This window comes from Notothenia coriiceps, unplaced genomic scaffold, assembly GCF_000735185.1.
Source record: "Notothenia coriiceps isolate Sejong01 unplaced genomic scaffold, NC01 NC01_scaffold00015623, whole genome shotgun sequence".
NCBI lineage: Eukaryota > Metazoa > Chordata > Actinopteri > Perciformes > Nototheniidae > Notothenia > Notothenia coriiceps.
Genome location: NW_011348324.1, coordinates 147,722 through 168,041, shown reverse-complemented (window position 1 = coordinate 168,041; position 20,320 = coordinate 147,722). Strand labels below are relative to the sequence as shown.

At 41.4% G+C, this 20,320-nt stretch overlaps 2 protein-coding genes across 3 annotated transcripts in view; one reads left to right on the top strand and one right to left on the bottom strand.

Moving 5' to 3' along the window:
* Positions 1–934: 934 nt before the first annotated feature.
* On the top strand, positions 935–18,942 carry LOC104949008 (msx2-interacting protein). 2 transcript variants are annotated; one of them, XM_010775283.1, is made up of 15 exons: positions 935–1,201; positions 2,363–2,677; positions 5,640–6,116; positions 6,270–6,424; positions 7,170–7,370; positions 7,502–7,653; positions 7,739–7,864; positions 7,962–8,075; positions 8,164–8,277; positions 8,369–8,469; positions 8,726–16,073; positions 16,311–16,379; positions 16,481–16,675; positions 17,215–17,373; positions 17,930–18,942. In XM_010775283.1, the coding sequence occupies exons 1-15, from the start codon at positions 1,119–1,121 to the stop codon at positions 18,059–18,061; spliced, it is 9,741 nt and encodes a 3,246-aa protein (XP_010773585.1). In that variant the 5' UTR covers positions 935–1,118; the 3' UTR covers positions 18,062–18,942. The 2 variants fall into 2 exon arrangements, with proteins under 2 accessions (XP_010773585.1, XP_010773586.1); XM_010775284.1 differs by lacking the exons at positions 935–1,201; positions 2,363–2,677 and adding an exon at positions 2,678–4,327.
* Positions 18,316–20,320, bottom strand: part of prkar2ab (protein kinase, cAMP-dependent, regulatory, type II, alpha, B) — a 5,987-nt gene continuing 3,982 nt past the window's right edge. The window contains exon 10 of the mRNA XM_010775305.1: positions 18,316–19,541. Within this exon, the coding sequence (XP_010773607.1) occupies positions 19,417–19,541 (125 nt within the window). The 3' untranslated portion in view covers positions 18,316–19,416. The remainder of the gene's footprint in view (positions 19,542–20,320) is intronic.

The window sequence follows — 20,320 nt, the reverse complement described above, 5'->3', positions numbered from 1 at the left end:
TTTGTGTTTTTTTCTGGTCTTTAAAGTGAGCTTATATAACTTCAGCCATTCCCCTGACTCTAATCAATATCTTCCCCTTCTCATCATGAACATAGATCTCTGGGTTTCAGACATTTGAAAACATTTTATGTCCTTGGAATGTGTGATGCACATTATTCACTATCTTCTGACATTAGAAATGTAACAATAAATTGATTAACTGATCCAGAGATTTATATGTAGGCTAGTCCTAGTTTTTTCTTGTGTTCACAAACAATACAAAAAAACATTGACTGTGATTGCAATTATCAGCAGCCCATTAGGAACTATTTGTCAGGGAATAGGTTCAACATAAAGGAAAAGGTTAGATTCCTTTATTTACAGCGTTACCGCAAAAGTGCCATAGCAGGTAAACAAGGGAGAAAATATTATAGCTAACATGTTAAATGTGGAGAAAAGAACACATTAGTAATAAGAAAATAATAAAGACAAAGAAGTACTTATCCAGGGCAAAGAAATTGTAGCAGCTTTGATAGCTTAGTGAACATATAAGCTATGTTTTGCCCATACAAATTGTGTATTGCACATTACAGGTTTATTGCACAACAGTCTGTATTGTCAGGGGCCGTGGTGGTTGTGATCTGAGTGCTGCGAGTACAATATCACATAATAATATGTTGTATAATATTGATATAATAATTCAAATGTAAGGTATGTATCCAACACAGGAGCGTTAAAAATATGATGGGATCTACGTATATGTTACTGGTATTATGATAGAAACACATTGATTACCTTGCAGACAGCACCACGTGACCGCGCAGACAAGTATGGTTGTTCCTCGTTGAAGAAATCGCGTGACGATTGTTGTTGTCTATTTGTAAACTGTCGAGTACGCGCAAGCACGTCGAGTTCGGGGCCGCGCAGCTCGCACCCAAAACCCATCAGGAACGAGTCTCACGCTCGTGCCCGTACATGGATCAGGGACGCAGCGACAGCAGCTAAAGCTAAACGGGCAGCAGCTACCAGGCCCAAATTATTCACACCGTCGTTCATTTTGTACAGGCGGACCTCCGACCGGCAGGGAATAGAAAACGTGCGAGATCATATGAGGTTGAAGGGGGGAAGAAAAGCTCAAGATGGTTCGGGAAACCAGACACCTTTGGGTGGGAAATTTACCCGAACATGTTCGAGAGGAGAAGATCGTGGAGCATTTTAAACGGTGGGTTACGCAAGCTGTGTTGGCTGAGCAGCGCGCGCTAGGTACTAACGTTAGCTCGTCGCAAAGGGCAGCCTAATGCTAACACGGCTAACGTTAGCATTTTACAAGTTTTACAAGTCAGAGGGTTTCTGCCTTTGTTATGTTGCAGCACAGCAATGTTATTTTAACAAGGTGTTGGTTATGGTACTGCTTAAGTGGACATGTTTACGGTTTGTAGTATTTGGCTAACTTTTGCTAAAGGAGGCAAGTAGCTAGGTGTGCTAGCCACCGAGCTACCACCCAACCAACCATTTTGTGGGAAGTCGAGACGTTTTCATGATTAGTAAAAGCCAAACGTCAGCTAGCGTTAGCGGAGCAGCAGGTCAGATAGCATGACATGCCGTGTGTTATTTAGCAACGGGGACGTGTGCTTCGCAGCGCTATTGCTCTGGTCAACAGTGTTGTTAGATACATAATAAATGTAGAGAAGATACAATCTGCAACCGATCACTGAGCTCACCGACCTGAACATCTAATGTTAGCTAGTTGTTGTGCTGCTTCACGTCGAAGTACTTGAACCCTGCTAACACACGCAGTGTTGTTTTCTAATGTTGCCAATTTACAAGTAAAAGCAAACCAGGTGTTGCCCTCAAAATCAACGTTAGTATTTTAATATACAGGAAGATAACATGATACATTGTATGATCATGTTCGTAGAAGTAAATACAAACCATGTAACTTTATTATTTGCTACATTTTGTGAATACCATTTGAATAACTTCTCATATAGCTAATCTGCAACACAATAAACACTACATCCAGTGAAAGTTAATGGTAGCTATTGCGGTTTGATGAGATGCTTTTTATAGTTGTTGAAAACGAACATTTAACATGTTTTAGTACCCGGAGGGATGTTTGATTAACGACAGAAACCTCCCAACATGACTTGTAACGCTAAGCATAGTCGCCCAGCATAACTGTCGCCGACACTGACAGTTTTATCTGTTCAGAGGCCTAAAAGCATAAGTTGGCGTTAATTTTCTTTAGTTCATATTTTGAGATGGATCATTGCTCTTTGCTTTTATTATTGCTCTCCATTTACAGAAAAATGGCTACGCTGGCTCTAATCTTAGCTGGTGTATATGTAATTTCCTGTTTGTTTTTATTGTCATTTCCTTTCAGGTATGGCCGTGTGGAAAGTGTTAAAGTTCTGCGGAAGCGAGGGTCAGAGGGCGGTGTTGCAGCCTTTGTGGATTTTGTGGATATTAAAAGTGCGCAGAAAGCTCACAATGCTGTCAACAAGATGGGAGACCGGGACCTTCGAACTGACTACAATGAACCGGGGTCAGTCCCTAGTGCTGTTCGAGGCCTTGAAGACAGCTCCCCCTCGAGCAGTCGAGACGTTACAGGATTCTCTAGGGCAACAGTTGGTCCAGTGTTTGGCCCACCTGTGTCCCTGCACACCAGAGAAGGACGTTATGAACGGAGAATAGATGGGTAAGTGGACACGGCCTCCCCTTAAATACCAGGGGAATCGAGGTATTGGATAGGTGTAAAACCTAAACACATAGTGGGGTTATTCATGAGGGATATATGCCTCAAGGGAGTTGCACAAAGGTAATTAGGGATCCACTTTTCATCCTAATTGACTCGCCTTTCCCATGGGATTTAAGTAAATTAACCACACATTATCATTTGGTAGTGTAACTTCTTATTCAAGGTCTGACATCTGGTTTGGATATTACATCTGTGAGGAATATCCTGGTGAGTTTTGGATTTATTACATTTTGTGGGAAACTACCTTGGGGCCCTATTGGATACTTTTAAACATTTTCCTCCTAAATACGGGATATATCCTCGATTTTTACTTGGAATCGCTTGAAACTGGAAGTAAATCCCTATTATGAAGGATGTACTTTTCTTTGAAGAATCCATGCAGGTAACATATCATTATGTGAAGGATCTCCTCGGGTTGTCGACATTTTCTTCCTCATGGCCACATCAGACGGATGGACTACTTTTTATGATTTTTTTGCATCTGTGGATACGGCCCACTCTGGATTTACGTTTTGAACAACTGGATAGAAGAACCTCCTATTTATTAAGCATTACAGGAAAGACAGATGTAGTGCGTACATCCTAGGCTATCTCAGTCATTAAAGTTTCAGGTTAACTTTTTATATTAAATACATTTTCGTCTCAAATATGGAAGCTATACAAAGAAGACTTCGCAAGATCACAGAGGATCCAACCACCACTTTGTGGAGCTATTCTTGTTGTGGATTGATGGCCATGAAGACCTGTGAAGACTGCATAGTTGGATGTACCCTCCTGGATGTATGCAAAGCATTTGGGATGTACTGATGTGGACCCTAGTGTGGATAGGTGTAGATGCCATTCGTTTGGATTACTCAAGTGTGGATGTAGCTGTGTAAGACCTCTTCCTCAGCTCAGTGGGGAGAAGAGCACTCGTGTAACAGAGAGTTGAAGATAACCTTTTCCAAGTTACTTACTAGATGAAGCCTTCAATTACATAAACCTGATAAGATCCTAGGATTGTGGAATAAAGACATGCCTATTAGCCCATCTGGTGTTTTTGTGCTGTGATATTAGTATATGTGAGTCTACAAGCTTGTTTGACTACTTGATATCAGCAGTGGAATACATTTTCCCCCCTTTTTCGCAAGTATCCTGACTTTTGGAGCATCCTCGCACTTCAAGACAAAATGTATCCAGTTGGATGTATTTTCCATCCTAACAACAAGTTACTGTGTAAACGAGCTGGATTTCACTGAAAGTTCATCATCTTAAAAAAAGAAAAAAGAATCCATATTTATTTATTACCGTCTTATGTTCCTATATATTCTTTTACCACATGTCCAGAAATCCATGACGAAGTCCATCTCTGTGATTGTTTTTTTCCTTTTTCCATCCAATGAAGAGAATAAAGTAGCTGTGGATTATACGTCATCAACCTACTGACCTGGTGCATCACACTATTTGAAGATAACGTGCAGTGCGAATCAAGAAACCCGTTTTTGCCCAATTAGATAAATAGATTTTTCCCCTTGGTTTTTTCATTCGGGGTCTCACTCTGATCCACCTAGATTTTATTTGGATTAGTTTCGGTAACTTCTTTTCCAAAAGGTTGGTATTGCTCTGCCCTCTGCATATTTCTTTCTCTAACATTCCTTAGTGCTTTGTCTAATATCAGGTTTTGCACTGCTTTTAGGGAAAGATTCATTTGATGCAAGAGAGGGAACAAATGTGTATTAGTGCATATACTGTTTACAATACATAAATGTAGAATTTGTCATTTCTTTATGAAAGTGCTGCTTTTTCCAGCATTACATAAATACTACAAAGTATTGCTTTCACATTACATACATCACTCTGAACTGCATGGCATTTTAGATTTCAATACTTCAGGTACATTCCAGTTGAATATTAGAGAAATGTTTTATTCTTACCATCATTAACAGTCAGCCTCTTAAATCAGCTCCCCAGGAAACCCAGTGGAGTCAAAACTCTTCAAGGTTTTTGTTTCTGCAAATTAAAGTAAATTAAAAAGACTTCTGGATCAAAAAGATTTCTGGATCATGTGTCCATGTGTAGTTTTTTCAAAAATTAAACAAATAAGTTTGTAGTGACAACGACTAGGGCAGCTTATTTTCATGTGACTGTTTATGAATGTAAAGTATTGAGAAAATTGTGCTTGATGTAGTCCTGTTTCTGTCAGAAATGTTAATTTAGTTTTAGAATGAGCACAGTTAAGCTATAGGAAACGGCGCCACACAAGTCAATCTCACTTTTGAAGCCAAATGACACAAATTTGCCTTAAGGATCTTTACAATCTTTAAAGCATACAACACCCTCTATCTGTAGACCCTCGCCTATATTGGTGTTTGCAGAGAGTGCCAGCAGTTGATAGGTTGACCCCATTATGTCATGGCTTGAGGAGTCATTTTATTTGGCCTACTTGTATAGTTGTTAGACATTTTTCCACCAATTGTTTATCCTCCTATATTGCAGGAAAATGTGGGTTTTTTTAATGAGTGAAAATATGAAACTTTTGTTGTAAAACATTTTGCTAAAAAGTGTGTATATGTATATATATATTATTTTTTTTAAACAAACGGTTCCAATGAACTGGAACCCTATAGAAGAGATCGATGTTTGGTTTTGATGTTAACACATCAAAGATGACAGTCAGAATAATAAATGTTGCCTATAGGCATAAATGTCAGAAACGGTTTGTTTAAAAAAAAACTGGCACTGCTATTTATAAGAATATTAATCGTACTTATCTGGCCTGCTCTCAGCTCCATCTTTTCTGTACCGACCATTTGGATTTTCACTTGAATGCCAAATCATTTTTCAGGAAATAGTTTTTTGCATTTCTTTTTTTTCGGAATCATAATAACTTTATTTTCTTCTCTATCCTGTTCTTATTTTACAGTAGCTCAGAAACCCGTGAACGTGCATATGATCACAGCCCATATGGACACCATGAGCGCAGTGGCACTTTCGACAGACAGCGCCACTACAACGCTGATTATTACAGAGATCGTACCATGTTTGCTGCTGCTGGCCCTGGAAGTAGTGCCATTGGGGGAAGCTTTGAGGCAGCAGACCCACATTTTGACTCTAGAATTCGAGACCCATTTACTCTTACTAATTCTTCACGGCGTGAACTATACAGAGATGAGAGAGGACGGCGGGTTGATAGAACCTACCATCACCGGAGGAGCCGATCATCTCATTCCTCACAGTCGAGGCACCCTTCTCCACAACGGACCACGGGACAAACCCCTAAAACTCCTCATTCCCCTAAAAGAGCTCCTTTGTCCCCTGGGAGAGGTCCGCGATCTCGATCCCACAGCAGGTCGTCGAGCTCTGATTCTGTCAGCAGCACCAGCAGCACTGGCAGTGGCAGGTGTGGCATTTGTTTTGTTGAGATACTAATGCTTCACGTTTATGTTTGTTGACTTAATTATGTCCCTGGCGAACCAACAACGGATATCAGAATATACTTTCTTGACTCGTGTGTAATCATTGTTCTTTTTTAATCTATTTCTGGGGGCAACAGTGACTCAAACAGCAGCTCAAGTGATGGATCTCGGGCACGTTCTGTTCAGTCGTCAGCTACTCACGCCCCTACTCAGTCTTCTATGGGGCTCGACTCGGATGAGCCACGCAGAAGCTTTGGGATTAAAGTGCAAAACCTACCAGTACGCTCCACAGGTAGGTTTCTACATTTCAGCAACTCAGAGTCTTCCGATCACCAAATGTTCTTTTAATACTGACTCAGAAGTGTCTGTAAATTGTAAAATAGGCTAGACAGAACCACGTTATCCATAAATGTGTACATTCTTTATTATTGTGCACAGCGCTATGTTTGTTGCTGTACAACACATGTTGTTTTGATGAAATTAATTTGGGTTATGGAGCTACATTTCCATAAAAGCATTTGTTGGAGGATGGAGATTCCTCATCATGTTGTATTCTAATGGAGACTTAATACATCAATATTATCCAATCATGTACTGTTTATTTGTATACAGTTTTGTATTACTATATTTACAGTTTTAAACACTTAATTGCAGGCTAAAAGCTGTTAAACTTTGTTGTGCCTGACAAATATTTGTATGAAATAAAGTAAATACAACATTAGAGACATATTTCCCCCTGCTTAGGGTGGACGATAAATTGATATACTTTATGTATTGCAGCTATGAGTAAATTCTATGCCAACAAGAAGTACAAATATGAATTATCAAGTAATTTGGTGCATTTTAGCAAATCGTATGCAGGTCACTGAAGTTAAAGCAAAGGTTTCGGCTCAACAATCTTATATTCTGTAGTTTTACATTGTAAATATTTCAGTGATATTTTGTTCATGAATGTATACCTTTTTTTTTTAAAACCAATGTAGCTTGTAAACTTAAACAAGATGCAGTTGTATAATATGTTTTTTCTTCCTCTGCAGACACAAGTTTAAAAGATGGACTTTTCCATGAATTCAAGAAACATGGGAAAGTGACGTCAGTGCAGATACATGGAGCGTCAGAAGACCGCTATGGTTTGGTGTTTTTTCGACAGCAAGAGGATCAAGAGAAAGCCCTCACTGTCTCCAAAGGAAAGCTGTTCTTTGGCATGCTTATTGAAGTCATAGCCTGGAATGGTCCTGGTAAGTGATGACAAATATACAAAGTAATACATAAGTAAAAAGTAAATAAATGATTTATTAACTTTATCTAATCTACTTGACATTTAGCAGCATGTCAGTGATATTAATCCTAATCCGATTATTTTCACCAGAAACAGAGAGTGAAAACGAGTTCCGGCCCTTGGATGGTCGGATAGATGAGTTTCACCCAAAGGCCACAAGGACACTGTTTATAGGCAACCTTGAGAAGACTACTAGTTATCAACAACTCCTTGACATTTTTCAACGCTTTGGAGAAATTGTGGTATGCTACCATTTACGTTTGTTACTGTGCAAAGTTACAATTAACATTTGATGTGTCTCTAATTTATTTATCTTTAATCCTCAAGGACATTGACATCAAGAAAGTAAATGGTGTTCCCCAGTATGCCTTTGTGCAATACTCTGATATTGCCAGTGTCTGCAAGGCCATTAAGAAGATGGATGGAGAGTATCTGGGGAGCAACAGACTAAAGGTAGTGTTTATACAAAAAAAAACAGTAACATTTTGCTCTATTTAGGATTTCTAGCTAACATACGTCTCTAATATGTGTGTTTCTCTTATTATTGAAGCTTGGGTTTGGGAAGAGTATGCCTACAACGTGTGTCTGGCTAGATGGTTTGGCAACCAGCGTTACAGAGCAGTACCTCACACGGCATTTCTGCCGCTATGGACATGTTGTAAAGGTAAGGTGTTATATTTTCCCTTGTTTAAGCTATTTCTTTTATTGTTGTAGTTTTCACAACTCTTAATGTATCTTTTCTGTTTTTTTAGGTTGTGTTTGATAGATTAAAAGGGATGGCCCTCATCTTGTACAACAACACAGATTTCGCTCAGGCAGCTGTAAGGGAGACCAAAGGCTGGAAGATTGGGGGCAATAAAATAAAGGTAAATAATAACAATTATAGGTTTAATTATTTAAACATATTAATCAAACATTTATACATTTGTGCTAACAACTTTTTTTAATCTATTAAAGGTGGATTTTGCAAGTCAAGAGAGTCAGATGGCCTTCTACCGAACTATGCAGACATCTGGTCAAGACATTAGAGACTTCTACGAAATTCCTACTGAACGACGGTAAATAGCTTGTATTTTTTTATTGCACGCACAATTTAAGTTTTTTCTTTAAATTCAGCAAATAGAATTGCTTTTCTTTCAAATTATATTAACCCTGATTTAAATATGTCCGATATTGGGTGTACTCATCACAGTTCTATTGCAAAATATTTAAGCACTTTTAAGTCTTAAAAGTGAACATGTTTGAGATGATACATTATTTAGGACCATGGCATTAATAATTTTTCTCTTGCTATTGTTTCTTTTTCTTCCACAGAGAGGAACGGAGACCTCCATACCATGAATTTACAGCAGAAAGGGCTTACTTTGAGAATATACGGACACCTGGCATCTATCCTGAAGAAGCTCGAAGAGACTACGCTGCTCGCAGCAGGGAACGTTTTCCTGAACTGGAACACTTTCAGGGGGAACACTTTGACCCACGTTTTCATGAAGACCCAAGAGACTTCCGGGACTTCAGAGACCCCTTTGAGCAAGACATTCGAAAATACACATATATTCAAAGAGAGCGAGAAAGAGAGCGAGAGCGGTTTGAGGCTGATCGTAGCAGGTGGAGCCCTTCCCATCCAAGGCGACCTATTACTCCTACAGTATCACCATCACCCTCTGAGCGAGCTCCCAGAGACTCAGAAAGACGCGTTTACAGCCAATCTTCAGAGAGAAGTGGTAGTGTGAGCTCAATGTCACCACCACACTTTGATAAATCTGAAAAGGCCCTGCTTGAACATGCATCCAAGAGTGACAAGAGTGACAAAAGCAGCCAACCAGAGCTTGTGGCAAGTGCAGAGAAAACTAAACGTACAAAACGAAAAGAGAAAGGGGACAAAGACAAAGCTGAGAAGGTTAAATCCAGGAAAACAAAGGGGCAATCCCCATCCAACCTACTACCGGAAACCGAGCTTGAGACTGGTTTTGATGGAGCGTCTGGAAGAGGAAGGGGATCAGACCAGGATGGTCATGAGAGGAATAAATGCAAGGGGGAAGCTGAACCCTTACCTGGCAATCAGTTGTCAACTGCTCTTGACTCTGTAAAAAGTGACAGATCTGAAAATAGTAAAGGTGAGAACTCAGACTTGGATGGAAAAAATCGTCTCAAGAAACATCTAAAGCCTGATATTGGAAATGATGGGAAAGATGTATCCGTTGACTCGGATCGCCTTGAGGCAAGAAAAAGGCGCTTTGCTGATTCAGGTGGCAGGACCATTCGTCAGAAAAGAAGCAGGCATGAAGAGGAGGACGCCATTCCATCTTCAGATTTTGGTGGTGCTGGTGCTCTTATGAAAGAGATTGACACTGACAAAAACAAAGATTCACAACGGAAAGATTCAAGACTCAAAAGTGATAAAAGTAGCACTCAGAAAGATGGTCAAGAGGACCTTAGAGCACAAAGGGAGAAGTCTGAGTCTCTGGACCCACGACATCCAGGGCACATTTCATCTAGAAGGTTTTCACACGAGGGGATTACAGATCAAAGCAGTATAAGAGAACACGAACACCATGCTGCTTTCACATGTGTTGCTCAGAATGCTGACACTGAGAAAAGTGTTAAGAACAAGGAAGACCATGTTGACATTGACCTCTCTCAGAGTTATCGCAAGCAAATGGAGCAAAACAGGCGACTGCACCAGCAGCAACAGCAGCGTGAATCCGACAAGTCTGACAAACCAGGAAGTCCTCAAGAAGCAGAGGACTTGGAACATCGCAGTCTTGTGCATGAAGTTGGCAAACCACCTGAGGATGTAACGGATACTTTTCCATCTCACAAATTAAAGAAAATAGACCTTTTAGAGACTGACTCCGGAATGAAGAGGGAGCGTGTCTACAGGAGAATTAGACAAAAAAGTGAAGATCGTGACTGGAACAACATCTCTCCTCCAGGACATCAGCACTTCTCTCACCATGCAGATGAAGAGTTTTTGGACCCTTCTCAGAAAGAGTTGAGTAGAAATGAGGAAAAACTTCACCCAGATCTGGAGCTGTTGGTCAAAAGGACACATAGCACACAGGTAAACAAGCCAAACACTCCTTTACTTAGTGTGGAAGAAGAGCAACAGAAGAGATGGGAGAGCAGAGTTAAACAAGACTTGTTACCTGACCTAAACTTTTCTAGAGTTCTTGGTAAAAATATTCACAATCGCAAGCGTTTGGAATATGGTATGTGGCATGACCTTGAGCCTGGGGAAGTTCGATCTGACTCTGAAGAGGACAGAGAAGCCAAACCCCACTCTCCAGTGCCCTCCACATCAGTGCCTTTTTCTGAAAGGCCAAGGGTTGATCGATTTTCAGACCCCAAGCTAGCAAGTCTTGAAAGGAACAAATTCTACTCCTTTGCACTTGATCAAACCATCACACCAGATACAAAGGCTCTGCTCGAACGTGCAAAATCTCTCTCATCTTCAAGAGAAGATAACTGGTCCTTTTTGGATTATGATTCTCACTTTGCAGGTTTGCGCAACAGAAAGGATACTGAGAAGGTGGAATCGGCACCACGTCCTACACCCTCCTGGTACATGAAAAAGAAAAAGATTCGCAGTGGATCTGAAGACAAACTTGATGAGCGCAAGGAGGAGCCCAAGCCGGAAGAACAGGAACGTAGGGAGCTTTTTGCCTCCCGCTTTCTTCACAGCCCCGTGTTTGAGCTGGACACTAGGCGACTTCAACACTTGGAACGCAAACATGAAGAACCTGAGCATGTAAACCTGCAACCTGGACAGCAAGGTGATGGTGAACTTGAAACTGGGCCAGTTGTCCTTTTCCATAGTCGTTTTTTGGAACTTACACGACTTCAACAACAGAAGAATAAACCCCATCCGTTACCAGAGGCAAAAGAAGTCTCAATAATCACTAGTGAGAAAGTGGAAAAAACACCTGTTCAAGATCAACAAGCAGTGCAGTCTCCTGAAACAATAGAATCCATCATGGAGCCAGAAATCAAACCAATCAGTCCTGCTGAAGAGACAATTCCTGAACCCCGACTCACACTTACTTCTGTCGCCCAATCTGTGGTCAAGGACCTTCCTCCACCGGAAGAGACATTTGTTGCATTACATCCAGCCCCCGATCCATATACCCCCGTATCTGTCATAAAGGAAGAGATGAAAGTAGAGGTCAAAGAGATTGAACCTACTGTACCTATGCACCATCAATTAACTGAGGGCTTATCTGATGCTGAACCTGCACCAGTTGTAGCACCTGAACCCATTTACTCAATGGATAAATGTAAAGCTTCTCAATCTGTAGAGAAATGTGATAATATCAGTGATTTAAAACCTCTCTCTATAGAAAAACCAAGCTGTCGGGATTCTAATGATGAGCTTGTTAGCATTTCAGAAGCAGAGCTAGATCCTCAGACAACACAACCAGAAGTGCCAGAAGCAACTAGTCCCATTCCACATAGTCTTGTAGAGGAAGAGAAGGAGACCAATGCTATTTGGAAAACAGAAGCAGAGCCTGAGGGAGAGGAGGAAAATCCTCAAGTTATTAAACTGCAGATGCCCATTGATGAGACAAACGACGAGCCCGTTTCACCTCAGAAGGAGTATAAAACGAAAGAAATGAAAAATAAAAAGCTCAAACATTCCCCTGCTCAAGTGGCTCCAGTTCCTGTGGTGTCTAACTATGGTTCGGAGAAACCATTAACACGCAAGAGTGAGCGCATTGACAAAGAGAAGCTAAAACGAGGATCATCCCCAAGGGCTGAATCAAAGTCAACAGGCAAGTCTCCGATTCACGGATCAGAATCCGATATGTCCGAGCCTGGCATATCAGCAGGCAGAGCAAGACGAAGAAATGTTAAATCTGTGTATGCCACTCCAGTTGAAGATGATGGGTCAGTTCGTCCTGGAAAGGAAATTCCAGACTCGCCACGCTCTGCCAGAAAGCGAGGTTCAGACAAAGATGCAACACAACAACAAAATATGGAACAGGATCCACCTGCTCCGGCCCCTACGAAACGGGGCCGTCCGCCCAAGAATCGCAAGCAAGTGGACGAGAGTTCAGCATGTAAAGTAGAAAAATCTAAATTGGACAATAAAGACACGGATTCAAATGAATCAGAAGGTGGGGAACGAATACCAAGAGTGTCAAAAGGTAAAACCTCTCCTCATGGCACCAAGGATTCATGGAATCCAATGTCGACAGTTCAAGGATCTGGATTACCACGGAAAGTGAGGAAAAGTGACGCGACTGAGGATGATCAGGAAATGGATTTCACAGATGAAGATTCCTTGACTTTGCAAGATTCATCAAGTTCATTTAAAGAAGATCCACCCATTCAAGTTGAAAAGAAAGAAGAGAAAGACAAACAAGGGAGAGAATTAGGCAGAGATAAAGATGATTTTCTTGATGAGGCTTCTGAAGGTAAATCAAATGGGAAGGAGTCAGATTCCCCTGTTTTAGAAGAGAAATCTGCTTCAGAGAAAGATAAGATTGTTAGAGGAAAAACCAAGTTGACAAGAACTCCCAAGTCTCCTGTTCTCAAGAACCTCAAAATCAGACTAAATGTCACGGAGGTCAAGGATCTTCTTCAGTTAGGGGATGATGAACTTGGGAGTCAAGAGGATTCTTCAAAAAAGCTCAGACCAGGTGACCCCAGTGATCCTGTTTCAAAATGTACTAGTGCCGACCAAGAGGGCCCTAACGATGAGGAAAAGGACATTTCCGCTGAGGAAAACCAAGAGCTCCTTGAATCACCAAAACATGTCATCTCACAGGAGCTGGAATTGGAGCAGGCTGTAGAGAACATTGCTAAACTTACAGATCCAACTTTTCCAACAGAACAACCAACGCCACCTATTCCACCTACAGAAGTCAAAAGTGAGCCAGAGGAAGAAAAACCTTATCCTGCTAGTGAGACAGAACTTATGGCAGCTATTGATTCGATAACTGCAGAGGATGGAAGTGTTATCTCATCCCAAGCACCTCCACCGAGTGCTGATGTCGTTTCAGAACCTGAGATACAAAACGCGATGCCCTCTGCCAAGGACGATGAACCTGCAACAACAAATACACCTGCCATAAAGGAGGAGCCTGTCTTTCCTACAACACCGAAAAAAGGTCCCAAGGGAAGACCTAAAACACCTAAACGTTATAAAGGACAAAAGCAAGTAAGAAGAGATTTTAAGGAAGGCCCTTCAATAAGTGAGGAGTTGACAACTCCTTTAGCAGAAAGCCCACCATCCTGTGTAAAGACTGTTCTTACATCAACTCCATCAGCAGCAACCACAACGGTCATCACTCCTACTACTTGGAAGCCAGAACCTGAGCCAGAGCCTTTGGCAGTCAAAGCCACAGATGTAAACAAAGATATAGAGGCACCTTCTGAAGAACAGATTCAACATCTCAAATCTGTTAACCCCCAATCGAAGAGTCCAATACTTCCAAAGCCCCAACAGGTGCCAGCCGAGTGCACCACCCCTTCCCTGTCTCCACTAGCTAACAGGCCACATATACGACCTATTCAAACAAATAGAATTCCTGTTTCTCCACCAGATTGGCGCCACCAGTCTAAAGATACAGTCTCCGTCTCACCCTTCATGCCGTTATCATCAAAGGAAAACCAGTCTTTACCCTCAGACTCTGACAACATGATTATTGATCATGGCACAAGTGATTTGAGACAGATTCTTATGAAACACAAAAATCTTTCATTGCCAGGCAGTAGTTCTATTCCTGGTAATCTACCCACCCTGCGAGACCAGAATCCTTCTGAGAGTAATACTCCATCAGCTGTTGTGCCAAATAAGTCACCACTACCTAGCAGTTTAATGGTAGCTCATCCAGCGCCCCCTATAGTTCGACCTCCAGCCTTACTACCATCTCCTGAGTCGAAGTCTGTGATCTCTGTTATTGCATCCACTGCAACCTCTGTTATCAGTCGCGTCTGCAACCCTCCTGAGTCCGATGACAAAGTTAACATAAACATTGGAAATCCCTGTGTGGATATGACTTTACCCAAGCCAACTTATAGGCCTAACAAGGACGATTCTGGATCATACCACGGGCCTGTGGCGGATGAGGTGGGAAGTGCCACACGATTCATTGTCGAGAGCCCCACTCTTGGTGCAGGATCTTGCCCAGGTCTAAGAGTTAATACATCTGAAGGAGTGGTAGTTTTGAGCCACTCGGGCCAGAAAATAGAGGGACCACAGAGAATAAGTGCAAAAATAAGTCAGATCCCACAAGCAACAGCCGGTGACATGGAATCTCAGCAGTTGGTATCCATGCCCCAGATAAAACAAGAAATGTATGGTCATTCTCATCTAGGACTTCAAAAGGGGCCTTCATCACAGACAGATCATGGGCATCCTGGTAAAATGCAGTCGACTTCTATTAAACAAGAAAGCACGGGTTTGGAAAAGATGGAATCTTCTTACCAACCTGGACCTCAAGGAGTAGTGAAGCGTCTCCCACAAGGTAACCAACAAGTAATGAGTTACCATCAAGAATACATGCCAATAAAACATCAGAAGAAAATGGACAGTGCTGATCCTCACAGTACGGATGGAGCCAAACCATCTTGGACCTCTGCTATAAGTCCTGCAATAAGCCCCCATTTGCCCTCTCCGCCTGGTAACCATGTAGGCTTTGTTACTGCGGCTGGTGACAGAGCTCCCTCTCATATCAGTGGAGTCAAACAAGAACCACGATCCCCTCGAAAGTCAGGTCATCCCCACTCTCCGTTTACTAAAGTGTCCTCACCCATTGGCTCCTCCTCACCCAAGGGCATACCAGGGATGTTATCCACTGGCCTTCCTGCCATGCAACAGTTTATCTCGGGTGTACATCATCAAGAGCAGTCGGTTATCATGCAACCTCACAGTGTACAAGGAGGCTTGGGACGGATGTCTCCTCACCGTGTTGCCCAGTCAATTCCAGTGGGGCATCTTGTCCAAGGAGATGTTCGGGTTAATACTCCACCTCTCTCTGTGATGAGCTATGGGATGCATAGTGAGCCTCTTGCCTCTCCTTGGTCTGGATCCATGCAGCCACGGCCAACGTCACCACAGACTGTTGGCAGAGACAAGGTTCTCAAGGTAAATCCAGCTTCATTGAGGGGTCATGAGGGGGAACAAGAAGAAGCCAGGCGCTTCCACCAGGCTCAAGCAAGACAGTCTGCTGCACAATTAAAACCAGAGACTATGCAGTCAGATCCTCGTGGGCGTAGTGTCCAGTTAGAAACATACATGGCACAACGAGATATGAGAGTGCTCTTGCACCAACAGGGAGAGCGTTTGGCCACAGATCCTCATTCTGGACACATTCAAGAGATTCTTCCCCCCTCCTCGGCGCCCTCCAATCTGTCCTTATCCTTGTCTCCAAGAGCACATGTTTTGTCTAAAGGTGTGTCTGAGAAGGATATAACAAAGCAATTAGAGGCAAAGAGGCCACACTCTCCTCTTCCTAAAGATGGATTGATGGGGATCAGACAATCTGGGCAAGCAATGGCGTCTCCCCAGAGAGCTCAGCTAATGCCACCAGGACCTAGTGGCTCATTCCCCGAGTACTCAGGGATGTACTCAAACCGAGGAGGCATCCACTCTCAAATACCAGAGACGTCACCTGTTGGACTTAACCAGCCACCACTGAATGTCACACCAACCATGGTGAGTTCACTGCAATAAACTATCCAGTAGGTTAACCTAGTTAAATGACCACATTTCTGCAATAAATCATACGATCTTGAAATGTTCAGTTTTTTAAAACTATTTTAAAAAGCTGTTGTATGTGGCGGTAAGCGGGACTGGCAATATAACAACTGAGTAAATATGCAAGATCGGGGTGTCTTCATGTTTCAGAAACTACTTTTCATGACACATAACACTATTGTCTGTAATCCATAGGGTGCTGACCTCCAGACGAAACCAGATGGCAAGATGACGCAGCCTGTTAATATGTTGCAGTTGCTCACGGTAAGACAAAACGTATCAGTTTGAATTGTGTTCATGGTTGTTAGGCTGAACAAGAAGCGGCTTTGTCTGACATGTCTCTGTTTTGTCTCACATTTAAACAGAAATACCCTATTGTTTGGCAAGGCCTGCTGGCACTGAAAAACGACACAGCTGCAGTCCAGTTGCATTTTGTCTGTGGCAACAAAGCTTTGGCTCATCGATCACTGCCCCTACAAGAAGGAGGCGCATTGCTTAGGATTGTCCAGAGAATGAGACTAGAGGCTTCACAATTGGAGAGTGTAGCCCGAAGAATGACGGTACGTGTCTTTTTGTTTTAGTCATACTATGGGTGTGCAGATTAACGCTTTAATGACTTTCACATTCTGCCAATACATGTGATAAACTAGCATACAGAGACCCTAACCCTTAACCAATAAAAAAAAAAAAGTGTTTAAGGTTAACGGCTTACTCAGTTGCCTGTTCTCACTGACGACTCAAAGTTAGTTACTACTGACGCTGAGATTGAATCCCATAACATTTACTAATTTACTTTCATGACACCGAATACTACTTCCTTAACAGATGTCGACATGTTATTTTCCTTTTGAATCCAATAAATGCATCTATTTAAATAAATCCTTCTTAACATATGTTACTTCACATGGCCTGTGAAAAGAGATGGAATCATGTTTGAGGTCAATTACCCATCTACATTTTGTTATAACTGATAAAACACCGTCACAGCTAAAACCTAAAACACACTGACATACATGTCAATTCCTATCCGAAACCCTAACTCCCTACGAGAAAGTTCTGTTTCCTTTGCTGAACAATATTTACATGTTTATTTGTACAGGGGGACAGCGACTTCTGTCTCCTCCTTGCACTGCCATGCGGGCGAGACCAAGACGACGTCCTGAATCAAACTCAAGCTCTTAAGGCTGCTTTCATCAACTACCTGCAGGCAAAGTTGGCTGCTGGTATCATCAATATCCCCAACCCAGGCTCCAATCAGGTGAGACATGAAGGATTGTTTCACGCCGTCTTGTGTTTTAACACGTTTTTTTTTATGGAAGGTTAATGATTATTTGATAAAAGGATTTAGTCCTAGTACTTGGGGAAAAAATAAGTTATTAGTTTAGTCACATTTGAGTCATTTCTATCTTTTATAGTTTTAGTCGGTATGATTTGTCAGCTGTATATTTTATTGAGCCTTACTCATGTATCAAATTGATTTATATTAGCATTTCAATATATTCTAGGAAAACTAAATATTTGAGTTCTCAGGATCTGGGACAAAGTCAGAGAGCAAACTGAACTGTGTGTTTGAAGGTTAAAGAGAGGAAATGACTACGGGATGGGATTACGTTTTATTTGTTTAACTATCGTTTTTTCTTTACTTAAATGAACGCTGGTGTGACCTCTAACGTCTCCTTTAAAGATATTGTCTGTTTTCTATTTTATTATTTCTCTGTCGTTGCACCAACACTGAGCATGTTCAGAAGTATAACCCTGCTTTATGAAACACCTTTCCGTAAATACCGATATGTAATGGACGTTTCTTTTTCCAGCCTGCCTATGTGCTGCAGATTTTCCCACCATGTGAATTCTCCGAGAGCCACCTGTCGCAGCTCGCCCCCGACCTTCTCAACAGGATCTCCAGCATCTCACCACACCTCATGATTGTCATCACCTCTGTGTAACCTTCACTGCTGGGAGCCGTACCATCAACGGATGTTCTTGCTGATGAGCCTCAGGAAACCAGAGGAATATGAGACTTTGTTTTTGCCCGGACACAATGGGAATGTATAGGATAAACCCTATCAACGCTTTTTTTTTCGCCGTCTTTTTTCCTTTTGTCACTCCTGTCTGGTATTTTGTTGTCCTTCTCAAAAGAACTCAGGGATGGACCGAACCAGAATCAGTCTTATTTGACCATTTCTCTGCTGTATTTCTATTTATTGGAGTTTTATTTTAATGTTCAGAGATGCTCTGAAAAAGAATCAGGATGTTTGATGAACAACATTGAGTGACTATCTGGGTGGCCTTTTTTCTTTACTGTCTTTTATTGATTGTCATTAATTTCTTCACAAGTGTGGATCATGGAGGCTGTTGCTCCGCGATGGCAAGAGACATTTCAAAAATGTAATTTTAAATAATTGTGTACAGACTTCCTCGCCCGGCTTTCTTTGAGAGGAACAATTGACTTATGGAGACCCTGTAGGACCACGTTTGTTTAACAGCTCCTCTAATTCAACCAGCTCATTTTTCTCACCATCGTCGCAGTTTCACTTCTGGCGCCGGCCTTTGCATCGAACAAGCTACCTTATCATTTGGGAGTTTTTGAATACAGGACTTTGTAAATATTTTAAATATTTAAACTTTGACAATGGAACTTAACAGAGACTTGAAACTCTGGGACAAACAGAAAGCAAAGTGTGGAAATGTAGATGGATATCCTTGATTTTTGGGTGTAAATACTTGTAACACAAGAAGGTTGGCAAACTCTCCTGTAGAGTCTGCTGATGGCACTTCATATTTTGTAACTCAAATAAAACAAACTCCAAAAAACTTGAAAAATTAAGATGTAATCCTTTATTTTTTTACATGTTTGTCATTTTGCAATTTCACTCCTTACTCAAGATGTTATTTAAAAACTAGGTTACAAATGTCATCCAATACAAAACGGTTTGAGTAAACAGCAGAAGGGGTTGTGAATAGTTTGCTAATTTCAATTGTCTTTAAATGAATTGGGGATCGACGAGCACAATAAGGGCAAATGAACATGAATTCTGTGTAGGTGAACAATTCTCACATTTCTTATTTTGCATATCATTTTGATACTAAAGTGGTAATAAAAGTGTGCCTCAATTTCATATAAATTGTTTACAAATGAAAAATGTATTTAATGTTATGGATCTGTAGCTTATTTTATAAAACCTTGACCTTTTAGATGGATTTTCACATTTAAGTGTGTGTCGGACAATGTTAAAGGAGTACTGTACATCTACCCCAAGCAGGAGTTCACTAAGTTCTTATACACTACTTTATGATTGTCTTAGTGTTTCAAATCCACACGTGACCCCAAAAGTGCCACACGCTGTTCTTCATACTGGGAAATGTTCCTCTTCATGATGTCCATGCAGGGTCCCAGCAAACGCTCAAAAGCCTGGATGTCAATTACTGAAAGAAATAGAAAGTCAATTAAATGAATGTCATCATATTGCAGGCTCCCTGTCTTACACATCGATACATGTAGTTTAAAAGGAGTTGGATTCAACACATTTCTTCATGAATAACTTTTGCTTTAAAGAAGTGTTTGTTTGCAGTCGAGTGCCATTATTGGAGTCCATTACAAGCTCAGCAGATGGAGTGTGTTTCAATTAAATAAATATCAATATGATGTCAAACTACAGGTGAAAAGGAAAACAAATTGTATAATTAGACATTTAAATCAAGAGGCTCAGTGGATATAATAACAGCAGGGATGCAGATACATTGTATTGATATGTTCAGTGTCTTCCACAGCAAACTACAGCTTCAGTCTTTGCCTACTGCTTAATGGAAAGCGACTCAGAGCTGAACTCCAGTGGGGTGAGATATAGATGTCAGGTCTGTTGGCCCAAAATAACTCTGGTTTATAAATGAGTGACTGCGTTCGCTTTTGTCTACACAGTTCTCCCACCTTCTCAAACATCACGTTCAAAGACCTTGCAGGCCTTACTCCCTCAAAGTCATGCACATATCGTGGCATAGTTTGAGACATCTTTCAATGTTAACACATAGTAAAAAAAATAACAGCAGGCTCTCTGAGCTGTTATACAGCTACACACCAACTCGCACTCTCAGGTCAGCTGATCAGTTGCTCCTGAGGGTGCCAAAAACGAAGTCTAAGCGCAGAGGGGCTTTCTCTGCTGCCGCCCCTAAACTGTGGAACGACCTGCCCTTGCTAATCAGACAGC

Coding starts and splice junctions, on each gene's coding strand:
- LOC104949008 (XM_010775283.1), top strand. CDS start 1,119: ATGGTTCGGGAAACCAGACACCTTTGGGTGGGAAATTTACCCGAACAT. Junction 2,678..5,639: donor TATGAACGGAGAATAGATGG/GTAAGTGGACAC, acceptor CTTATTTTACAG/TAGCTCAGAAACCCGTGAAC. Junction 7,865..7,961: donor TGGGGAGCAACAGACTAAAG/GTAGTGTTTATA, acceptor TTATTATTGAAG/CTTGGGTTTGGGAAGAGTAT.